The sequence below is a fragment of the Barbus barbus genome, assembly GCF_936440315.1.
Source record: "Barbus barbus genome assembly, chromosome: 44".
In the NCBI taxonomy this organism is placed as follows: Eukaryota; Metazoa; Chordata; class Actinopteri; order Cypriniformes; family Cyprinidae; genus Barbus; species Barbus barbus.
In genome coordinates, this window is record NC_136722.1 from 19177191 (window position 1) to 19189818 (window position 12628).

The 12628-nt window shown below is 35.6% G+C and overlaps 1 protein-coding gene across 1 annotated transcript in view; it reads left to right on the forward strand.

Annotated features, from left to right (window-relative positions):
* The first annotated feature begins 828 nt into the window (after positions 1-828).
* The window catches only part of arhgap29a (Rho GTPase activating protein 29a), a 44810-nt gene continuing 33010 nt past the window's right edge, over positions 829-12628 (forward strand). Inside the window, exons 1-2 of the mRNA XM_079406497.1 lie at positions 829-933; positions 2395-2767. Of these exons, the coding sequence (XP_079262623.1) occupies positions 2485-2767 (283 nt within the window). The 5' untranslated portion in view covers positions 829-933; positions 2395-2484. The remainder of the gene's footprint in view (positions 934-2394; positions 2768-12628) is intronic.

Sequence of the window (12628 nt, forward strand, 5' to 3'; positions counted from 1 at the left end):
GATGGATCATTAGCTCTAACAGGGGAAGGTAGTGAATGCATATATTTTCCCCAGAAGAAGAAAATTATATCAGGCAGCATGGCTCAGCATTGCTCTGCCACATCCTCTGAATTAGCCAACATCTAGTACAATGAGTTTGTTTCTGCATAAAAGATTTTAATATTAATATTTTGAACTTGTAAATTCCATGTTTTCATTGTTCTGTGAAACTGGCTGTCAGGCCGGATTGACTGGTTGACTGGATATGATGTATGCTGCTTTATGTAAATCACCACCACTGTATGCTTGGGGGAATGACAGTATTAGTGTTAATCAACTGTATTGACTATAAATAAGGGAGTAAATCATTTCAATTGTTCCGTCTCCTGCATTGCTTCTGTTTTTTGTTTTTGTTTTCTGTTATTTTAGTGTGGTTAATTATGCAAAATAAGCCAATGCTTATAATTTATGTATTACTGTTAACTAAAACTAAAACCATAAAAAAAAAAAAAATTGTTACTTGAAATAAAATAAACATGAACTCAAATACAATAAAATATAAACAACTTAAACTTCCCTAGTGATTCGTGATGACATGAAATGACCTAAATATGACCTGTAAATTCTGGAAAATTCATCTTAAGGCATTATTTTATATATTCTAAAAGAATAGAAGTCGTGTTTATCTATATCCCTTCCATAGTGCACGTACACCTGTTGTTAGTGGGTGGAGACGGAGACCCCGCCTCTCTTCCCACCGGGGCCAATCAAAAGTTAGAAAGCTGATTGAGGGCGGGGCGAAGCCAAGCGGAATGTGAAGCGCACATAGACAGCATTATTTCGGTTTACAGGACATAAACGGTAGAGCGGACCGGGGATTAAGCGGTATTTCGGATATATTGGGGTTTCCAGTGTACATGCATCTCTGTGCAATGATCGAGATATGCTCCTGAAGTGAGTATGCATGTCTTAATTTCATATTTGATATGACTGAATTGCTTAAATGGTGGGATTTTGATTAAATCTACGTTTGTTTGAAACACTACTTCTGTAGGTGAATTGCTTCAATGCGTGTATGTGTATAAATGATGTGTTGTTTTGGAATGGACTTAATAAGAGCCTTTTGACATTGGGTTCAGTCTGTGTTAGAATTAACTCGTTTGAGGTGTTTGTTTTACCCTTTCAATGCATCTTTATTTTACTTAGACTGTGGTATTTACATTTCAGTTTTTGCACTTAAGGGGTGGATTTGGTACAAATTGTGGTGATGTGGATTTGTCATGTGTGTTTGATGTTTTGGAGGAGATGCTTTAGACTTGTTAACAGCAAGCTATCTTCCAGTCAATTCATGTTTCTCTAAAAATAAATTTATTGTTTCTAAATTAAAATGCTCAAATAGGGACCTTTTTGGCAGTGGCACAAACCAACTTAATATTAATTACATTTCTGATCTTTAAACTGTCATTCTACTCCTCCTTTACTTCTCATTTCCATCATAAGCAATTAGAAACCTTTTTAGGAGAAATTCAGTTGTTCAAACAATTGGTGTGACGGTAATAACAGGATTAAACAGTTCAACACCAGTTCTGCAAAATTGCAAGGCAATTGTTTTTTCATAATTTTTCATTTGTCTGGGTAAATGTTAGTCATGTTTCTGTAAAGTTCTAACTTTATTTTCATTATATAATTAGGAATGTTTTTGATATTGGACTTTCTTAATATAGAATGACTTGTTATTGCTTGGCTGGTTTGGTGGAAAAATAGATGTTTGGAATTCTAACTTGTTCTACAAACCTTGTTTAATCCCTATTTTCTTATGAATAACAACAAGGCACAGCTTTATTTACAATTCACAGTGTGAGTTCTTTCAAAAATGACAAAAATCCTTAACAAAGATAAAATGAGATACTTCATCTTTAATCTGAGGTTAGTAGCATTCCTAAAAACATTTTATTTTGAGCAAAGTAAAGACACTGGGATTGTGTTTACCTGCATTTTTAATTTATAAAAAGAGCACTTAATATGAAGAACGCAAGTCTAATATGTGAAACAATACAGCCTGATGGAGACATGATAGGGTTAGTGGTTTAAAGTGAAATGAAGACTTTTCCCAAGCTTTGCCTCAGGTCACAGTCAAGTTATGCCTTTGAATTCCTGGTTTGCTTGTAATTATAATATCCCCATCTCAAAGTATATCCATATCCCTTTAAGTCTGTTTGAAGGTTTCTTTATTTGAGATGTAAATCACTGTTGAGACTCAGTGAAGGCTAAACCAATTTGGTGTGTAAGACATCCCTATTAGAGCACATCTTAAATTTCCCCCGTGTGTATGTGTGGTAAAGTCCAACAAATAGAAGTGTTCTTGTCTTTAAACATTAGAGGTTTAACCATACGTTGACTGCATTGTGCACACAGGACCAACTGTCATTGGTGAGGAAACTCTTGAAATCTGAGAGTCTCCAGGGAACGTTGCGCTGGGATCCGTTCAAACTGGCTGCAGCTGGGATGTTTGCTGCCGGGATACTGCAGCAAAGCAGCGGAGGACTGAACAAGCGATCGCTGGGAATGGCACGGCTTCCCAGCTCCCACTTTTTCCCCCTCTCTTCGGGCTCAGGGTCGTGGGGTTTGGGCCGACCGACGAAGAGTGGCTCTCTGAGCTCCATCAGCTCGGGGTCGGACAGCATGGACATGGCGGGTGCCAATCCCGACTACATCATGCAGCTGGTCAACGAAGTTCGGAGGTTTGCAGACGTGCTGCTCCACCTCAAGGAAGCTTTTAACACCAAAGGTAAGAGTGAGACCGCACAGGGCTGGTGAAAAGAGCTTGTTGTTGCTGTCATAGTTTCAACCTGTTGTGAGTCAATGTTAGCCTTGGTCTTACAGTCACTAACCTCTCGTTATCTTTTTTTGATAATGCCAAGGGAAAGTTTATTTGCCATTGACACTGAATTCAATTAATTGCCAGCAATCTTAAACAAAGATAAAGTCACAGTCGGAAATGGCTTTCTCTTTATTTAGAAAGGTTAGTCGTTTATGATTTGCAATTTTTTTTGGAGCAAAGGATTAATTCTTAATTAAATTGTGTTATATAATCCAAATGTAAAATATATATATTGAGGCCTATTGTATAAGTATATGTATGTATGTATATACTGTGCTTGAAGTGGGCCGGTACGCACTTCTATATTTTAGCGTTTGGAGTACCTGCACTTTTTTGTGCGTACTGGCACTTCTGACTTTTGCCGGTACTCAGAGTAAAATCGTCAGGGTCTGGGTGATTAGGCTATAAGTTATGATTAGAAATTATATGATTAGAAATTATATAGAAACTATGTAAATCACACTACCCAGGTGGGATCACCTCTCATCTCGTCCAATCACGTGAATGAACGCCAGCAGATTCGATCTACTTCATTGTGTGGTGCGCGAGAGCATGTCAGGTGGAGGCGCGCGGAGGAGCAGAATAATAGTTAATTATTGATTACTAATTTGAATCAGTACTTTATAACGAAAATCATATCTTAAAATGAAAAGAGGCAGGCTTTTGCAATCACATCATTATAAACCGTAAGCTCCTGGAACGTCCAAGGATCCAGTGAACGAATTCAAACAGTAAACTCAAAACAGCGCTAATGCAGATTTTATCAGCGATTACGGAGAGAATAGTGACTTACACTATCGGGTGAGTACCAGCACTTCTTTTTTTCCACTTCAAGCACTGTAATATGTACTGTATATGTGTATATATATATATATATATATATATGTATATGTGTGCGTGTGTGTGTGTGTGTGTATGTGTGTATAGTATGTTTATGTATATGTACATTTAAAATATATGCTTATATAGATGTTATGTTTATATAACTTAAGTTTTGTGTACTAATATCATATACTATATATAAACAATATATATATATATATATATATATATATTAACATAAGGTAATAAATAAAAAATGCCTTGCTTCTTTTTCGAAATAAAATATAGACAGTCATTTCTGACTATGACTTATGTTTAAGATATATACTGTATACAGACAAACAGAAAATAATATTTTATTTCCTGTTTGTATATATATATATATATATATATATATATATATATATATATATATATATATATATGTGTGTGTATATGTATGTATGTATTTATGTGTGTGTGTGTATATTATACACTTTTTTTTTTTTTTTTGTGTCAATAAATGGAATTATTAAAAAACAAAACTTTTGTTTGTTTTCAAACAGGTTTCCAAGTTACTCCCCCATCAGCAATTGGCCAGACAAACAGATAAGCCCCACCCCCAAACCCATGCCATTGGTTAAGCCATTGTTACTGTATTATGACCACAAAAATAAAATTTAATTAAAAAATATTTATAAACGTTGTGGGGGAATCGATAATGGCTTATTAAAATATTAAAATGGCTACTTGGCTGTGAAAAAAATTTGAAAATCATAACATCTTTGATTTTGGGAGTATTTGATCAAATAATGCTCTATTTCATTATTAATTGGCTTTTCCTCTGTACTCTGTAATCTTAAGTGAAGTGTTTTAAAACAGCAAGAAATGTTTTTATAATAGAGGAGTGAATGAAGATTAACAGAATGATTGCTCTTGCATGTGCGATTACTGCATTCCCAAGGCAATGCCGTCCGGGTCCGTTTGGATCGGATCCAGTGCGCTAATCCTTGCCTTTGATTGAGAGTTCCTTAATAAGGAGAGGATGGAGGGGTGGCTTGTGTGTATGTGGTGGGGGGTGTTTCCAGCCTCCCATTGTGTCTGTGCCATGTTTTCTAGGGTCTGTAGGAATCTCTCCTTTTGTTCGGCGGGTTGATGGAGGGTCCTTGACCCCAGCTGGGTTGGAGAGTAACTCTGAGAGCTGCCAGTGTGTGACCGGTGCTTTTGGCCTCCAGGTCTCTCCTTCCCGCAGCTTTGGACCTTGAACTGTAGGAACACCAGACCTGAGAGCGAGGGTGTTACTCTCCCAATCACTGAAGACTTACAAACTATGTGTCAGTCTTACATTGTTGTCATAGTTCTGAAAGTGTGGCGCTTTACAAATCCGTCTCGGGCGTGGAATCTTTCCGTAGAGTGACCTTATTAAAGATCTGAAAAAGACCACTGCCAAAACAGTTGCACTTTTAAGGAGGAGAGGTTAACGGTTAAACACGTGTGTAACATTTCTGAAAAGATCCCTTTGTGTGTCTCTCTTGGTGGTACATATCGGTAGGAATTATGTAAATAAGCTTAGTAACACACTAACATATGAGTCATGGTGCAGCGCTTTTGCTGTATTCGGCTGACATTCAGCTAAATGCAGGAAAGGAGACTAATTGGACAGGAAGCTGAATCTGAGAGAGTGCTGAGAACTCAAGAGCCTCCTTTCCATGGAAAAGTGCAAATAAACAGTAAATCACTACTTTGTAAACTGCAGCAGATGTTTGTGTCGTCACTGAAATGCTGTTGTGAGTGTGAATTTATTAAAACTTTGTAGTATGTACTTAAAACGTTTTGACCGTGTTCTGCTTTTTGATTAATATACGAGTATAATATCATATCATATAATATCATATCATATCATATATCATATCATATCATATCATATCAATGTTTTCAGCCTTTTGATAAATAAATTTTTTATTATATATATATATATATATATATATATATATATATATATATATATATATATATATATATATATATAAATATCTATGTATATATATATATATATATATATATATATATATATATATATTCGTTTTTTTAAATATATATATATATTTCTTAGTTTATTTAAATTGATATATATGATATTTATATTAACGATATTAATATTCAAATGTATATATACTGTAAATGTGTAATATGTAATACTATACATATTATTTTTAGCCTTTTGACAAATGAATATATTAATACTTATGTTTATATCATATTTAAAGCAATGATAAATATAAATATAATATGATATAATATTTAGAGAATATTCATTGAATCAAATTGTTCAAAAAGCAGCGACCTAGTTTTCAGAAAACTTAATGGCCAAATTGTTACAATTATTAATTATTAAATTATTAATGCATTAAAATCGCTTTGAAATTCACACCGCTGGTTCATTTTATATCACCGACAAAATAATTTCGAATATAATGTAAATATTCTATGCATCACCCAGCTCTACTTTAATTTATAAAAGCAGCACACATCTTTACAATTCATCATATTTCTTCCACAGCCACTGATTTATACACAAATCGCACTTCAGATGTCCATTTAAATGAAGAAATACTCCAAGTTTCCATTCACAAGCGGCTCTTGAGCCTTGTTTACACTGGTGTACGTAGGAAATGATCATTATGTGGCCGGTATCTGGGTGATTAGTGTTTTGCATCAGCGCACATCTTCAAAGTGGTAATTGTTGGTAGTGAACTAGGTGGGGCTGAAGCAGTGCATAAAAGAGCTTGTTGGGAATCAGTTGCACTGCTGTGATTGAAAGTGATTTAGATCCTTTCAGTTTATGGCTGTATTGTCTCTGCAGTGCGTGGCTGCAGAAAGACACCCCTAATTTCTCAAAGCCTTCAGGAAAAGAAACCATGGAGCCATTATTACAGTGCAATATTTCGGCCCATTACAAAACAGCTGCTTTATTCACATGCGCTGATGTGAAGGCGACTTCCTTTGTCTCTCGTCCTTAGATTTGTTCTTCGAGCAAACTGGCAGCTTCTGGCAATGAGTCGACTTTCCCATGCAAGAATAGCAAGAACCTTGAGATCCCTCCTTAGGGAGTAGTGGTCTGCTATAGTAGGAATTCATTTTTTTTCTATCTGAAGTCAAGCATGTCACCTTAAATGGCAATTATTGAACAGCAGCTCTCATAGACAGCGCAATTAAGAGACTGAGGCTTGCCACTATATTTTATGATCAGCTTTTAATAGTTTTTATGGGTTTGAATCAAGAAAAAACTTCTTGATGGCTTGTTTTCACATCGTTCCCAGTTATGAGGTCTAGACAGCATCCATAAAGATGTCTTCACAATGAGAGGGATTTTTGAGTATCTTGAAAAGGTTGTGACATTGCCCGGGGGCCACACATGATGGACATGTTGGTAATTGGATTGGATTATTTTGCGGTCTGCGCTAGCCTGGGACATAACTGGAAGTTTGGGCTCTGAACTCAGAGGTCGGTATTGAAGCATGCAGTTTAATGTGGGGGGTGGAGAGTTTTTTGTTTTTAAACTTATTTTAAAGATTAAGAAATTAGATACTGATTTGATGTGTTGATATATGTTGTGTGGAGTTTTTTTTTGTTAGATTTTGTGACACAATTTAAGATGCACAATACATATCAGTACTATACCCTTTAACAGCAGATTTTATTTAAATTTTTTCTTCTTTAAAAAATCAGCTAACTTTGAATTTTGTGAATTGTGATTGTGAATGCTAGTTTGAATAAGTTTTCCCTATTCTTACATTGCTGTCAAGTAATGCTCTCTTAAAGTTTATCATTAAAACATTAATACTTTAATAACACTGTTAAATACAGTAAATATCAAGATAAATATCAATTTTCCATATTGTACATTACATTGTTATTATGTTGCCTCTAATGTTTTGTCGTCAGTATGGGTTTCTCTCAGTTTTTGACAAATAAATATATTTACATAACAATAATATAATATACATTATTATATTTTATGACATATTTCAGCCTTTTGAATTTTTTCATTAATATTGTTAATTATTTATGAATTATTATTATTAAATTATATACAGATAATATTTCAATATATAGAAAATATTTAAACATTTTATGTATTTAAAAATATATAATTTTCATTTCTTATTTATTTAAAACATAATATTACAGAATTTTATTTTTGGCCATTTATCAGCCATACAAATAAAATAATTAGTGGTTTATTGGTATCGGACAGAGTGTTTATTTGACATGATTTGTGAAAAAAACATGCATACCTCTTAAAATATGCCATACTTCTCTATTCGACTACCATAATTTTGGATTTCACAGTTTATTTGTGTCAAACATAGTATACTCTAACTATAAAAGCATGTCAGGTGGCATTTACAGAGCATCCATTGTTGCACTGACCTCTTGTCTTACATTTTGAGACCGGTGTCTTTGATTTTCTGAGCTGATCAGGTGTTGCGTTTGTCCCATGGGCGACTCATTCAAGCAGCAGGATGGTTGGCATGTGTCAGCTATTTTGGAGATGAAAAACAAGACGGCCTGTAATTAATACTGCCCCATTCACTGAGGGAAATAAAGTGTGTAAGGTTCACTGCTCTCTTTATGATGTTTTAGAGATCCTCCATTCACGCTTGCTCATTTCTGACGGGAACCACAGCAAGCTTTTTGTCTTTTGGATAATCATTTGGAAAGTGCTGTGTGAATACACAATTTCAAGTTTCATTTGTTTAGAAGGCATCACTTATATTGCAATTATACACAACTGTCTGGTGTGCTGGGAAATTGACACAACCACCCTCACACAGACCAGAATCCGCTGCTATTGGCTGACGGGTGAAACCTGTTATTCCGAAGCGCAAAATAGAGTTTATGTTTATCAGTCCACAAACTGCTTTAGTCGCCCTAAAGTCTATGTGAACTCAAGGCTTCTCAGAGCAGAGATTTGTTTATTAGCAGCTCCCAAGGGACAGTAAATAGTTTCTATTCTCCCCAAGTGCAGGATGGGTAAATAATCAAATGGTCATTTATATAATTTCCTTCATATTTCAAATGCTTTGGGTTGCTTTATAGCTCACAGATTTTCCGAAGTCTTAAAACTGTTCCGTTTTCCCGCAAACAATAAACAGTTATATCAACTTTAGGAGAATCGATTAATCACAACTCACATACTCAGTATTGTGTGGTTCCTGTTTGATTGTGCTGGTGTAACCTTGAGAGCACCAGCCTGGTGTATTTTTAACTGTTAAATCAATATTGACCCTCTCCTGGTCGGCCATTACCGCAGTCTGGGCTCATCATTTTGATAGGGGTGGGAAACGCAGACCTCTCCTCTCCCATCCCCCCCACATACTCTGCATTCCTCCAGAACAAACGCTCACTTGTTGCTTTAGTGTCTTAGATCAACAGTTGCTGAATGTTGGACACTTTGGACAAAAAGAAGCGGCGTGAAACATTGACATTGCTACTGTCCTGTCCTAGGACAGTGACTTTACAGTCCATTATAATGATTAGAAATGTTTGAAGTCAAAGAAAAAAATTGTTTGCCTTTGTAATAATCAAAATGTGCTGGGGTTGTCACTGAGGCCATACAGACTATTGGATAACCAACAGCCAAATAGCATTTTAGCATGGCATAGAGCATGACACTAGCATCTATATCCATGGCAAGCCTTGTTAGAAGGAATGCATGAATTGATCAAATGTATACTTGAAATGCAATGTAAGTCACTTTGGATAACAGATACAGCTCTGCAAGATACATAAATATAAAAATAATGATATTTATAATATAAGTATAATTTAATACTTTTGTGTTTATTAATAGTTATTGCGTATTTATTAATATTTAGAATTTGCTTTTATTTTTTCAAATTTTAGTTTAATTTTAGGGCTGTCAAATCTTTTAATCGCGATTAATCATATCCAAAATAAAGGCTTGTGTTTACATATTCAGTGTGTGAGTACTGTGTATATATATGTATGTATATATATATGTGTATACATGCAGTGGTGTGAAAAAGTGTTGGCCCCCTTCCTGATTTTTTTTTTTTTTTTTTTGCATGTTTGTCACACTTTAATGTTTCAGATCATCAAACAAATTTAAATATTAATAAAAGATAACACAAGTAAAAACAACATGCAGTTTTTGAATGAAGTTTTTTATTATGAAGGGAAAACAAAATCCAAACCCACATGGCCCTGTGTGAAAAAGTGCTTGCCCCCTAAACCTAATAACTGGTTGGGCCACCCTTAGCAGCAACAACTGCAATCAAGCGTTTGCGATAACTTGCAATGAGTCTGTTACAGCGCTGTGGAGGAATTTTGGCCCACTCATCTTGGCAGAATTGTTGTGATTCAGCCACATTTTGATGCTGAGTGAGATTAGACCCCTCTTCATCCCCAGTGGCACCACATTGTGCTCCAGCCTGCTGTGCATGGGGGGCTTCCTCTGATCGGCTAAAACTGATTTTCTGGCCCCCATTGTGAGATGATTTGGGGGCTGGTGACCCACACCGTTTGCCCTATGAACGTCGACCTTCAAATACAGGCGTGAGGGTCCACATACACCATACACATTTGCTGCTTTGATCCAGAAGAGATTTCAGATGTGTTTAGAGTAGTCCTAGGAAACATAGCTCAACCATTCATTCATTCTGAGTGAATAATGATTAGTTGTAGCACAGCTGATTTTATGTCGTGAGTCATGAGAGTGAGTGCTTTACATTTAAAGTGAGTCATAGCTGCCTCTTAAGTGTTTGGCTGCATAAATCTTTCAGTATTCTCGATGAGTCATGATGTAAAAGGAGTAAAAGGAGCGCAAAATGGTCATTTTCACAGTATTCCTGCATTGTGTTTGGTAATGTGTAACTTGTTGGGTGCTGATAGCTTCTCACCAGGTGTTTCACAGCACCATCATTTGTCACATGTCACTGTGAGTAATTCCTGGTATCGAGCCATGAATGTTTTTAGGATTACGGTTTCTTTCTTTCCCATGTGATACTCTCTAACTGGCACAGTTATATTGCATCCATTTCATCCATGTTATATGAATCAATGAGAAATACAACTTCTCTTTGTCCCACTGTGAAGTTTTATGGGAAAATGTCTATGCACCAGGCCCTCTGAGAAAACCAATATGCTGTTTTAGAGATCATCCATTGTGAAATTCTAGCCTAAATTTAGCCGCACACTGTCATTTCAGTGGCTCGTTCTGGCATTTTAATGCAGCTGTGATCCAGCTGTACTTCTGGTAAATGGCCGATCTCCTCTTATATGGTGTAGACACCAGTCAGTTCTCTAATAAAGATTCCTTCAAGGGCCGCTTTGAAGATATTCTTGTTCAAAGGCACTCGTAAATTAGTCCAGATCATCTTTGAAGATCACATTACACTTTCTTGTTTCATTAAAAGTAGAGTTAGGGCTAGGAATCTTGTTTAGAAGATGTTCTATTCCATATACATATACATACACACACAGCAGTTTAAAACATCAGTCCAACTCTTTTGTTCATTTCTCTTAGACTTCAGTGCTTATCTATAGTGAAGCCTGTTCAGAATTGTTGAATGTAGGGCAAGGTGACATATTCATTCCTACCCTGCAAAACACAGAGAACAATAGATAAGACACAAGTGTGCGTTTTCAGGGCTGGCTGTACCAGTGTACATGTGTGGGCTGTGGATAGCCGTTTACTGCCTGGTCTGTGCTGATTTGTGGAGTTTTAACAGTTAGACCCTGAAACAAGATTTGTAGGCTATTTATTTTTTTATTTTTCTCGTTCTGATCCTGAATTGAGTTTTGTAGCCCACTCGTTACGCTTTGAATTTTTCCAGCTGCAGATTTACAGTGATTTGTTTTCTTAGTGTGGATTAGTTATAGGACAGGATTCCTGAGGAAATTGTTAAACTAATTGGCCCTCATAATGTAACAGGCATTAATTCGTAATTATCTGTATAATTATTTTTTATTTTATTTCATTTAACTTTTATTTTAACATTTGTTATTTTATTTTATTTTATTTTATTTAAGAGATTGCATTAGATTACAGCAAAGAATTTGCCATTTAAGAGCATGATTTCTGACCCATTTTTCCACCTCTATTCCACCTAAATTTCATACCTGATGGCCCTAACTAATTGGCCCTCATGATGTAACAGGCATTAATTTGTGTCATCTTCATAACTGTATCTAGAATTATGGAATGATATCTGCTCCCTCCTGAACTTGTTTATTTCATTTCATTTTTCTTTTAGGCATTGCATTCGATTACAGCAAAGACTTTGAGCCATTTTTCCACCTCTATTGACTTCCTCATCTTAACTATGTAAATTTCTCTTCAACTATTCATCTCAAAATGAATAATTCCTTATTCAAAAAGTCTACACAATTTAAGGAATAAAAAACTAACTAAAAACTAAAACCAATAGTCTCCAGGCTAAATGTATTTTTGTAGTTTATGGGTTTATGCATTTGTATTTTTTGAAACAGAAGCTCCAGAGAGAAGCAAATGCTGAAAGAGTTCAGATTAATCCAAAATCTTAAACATAAGGAGCTCTGGAATGAGGAGAGTTTATAACAGGAAGTCAAGTTTGGAGGGAACTGTAAGATAGTCAAACATAGGGCACAAAGGAATGTTAAACAATTGTTGAGAAACTGAAATGATAATGTTGGTCAGTGGTAACAAGACACCACATCTGAGGGTCCCAGTAGCTTTGTCTTCTATCTCCAAACCAACCTAGCAAATATGGTCTACAGATTAACCCTAATACTATACAACCCCCAATCAAGCCCACTGCTCTGGATTAGCAACTTCAATCCAAGGTGGTAAATTTATCCTGTAGATAAGATTAAATTGGCCCTGGATTAAAATAGTCTGGAAAGCGGTAGATTTAATGTGCCCCCCAACTACTTACCCTCAATAATGTCAGGATTGTATTA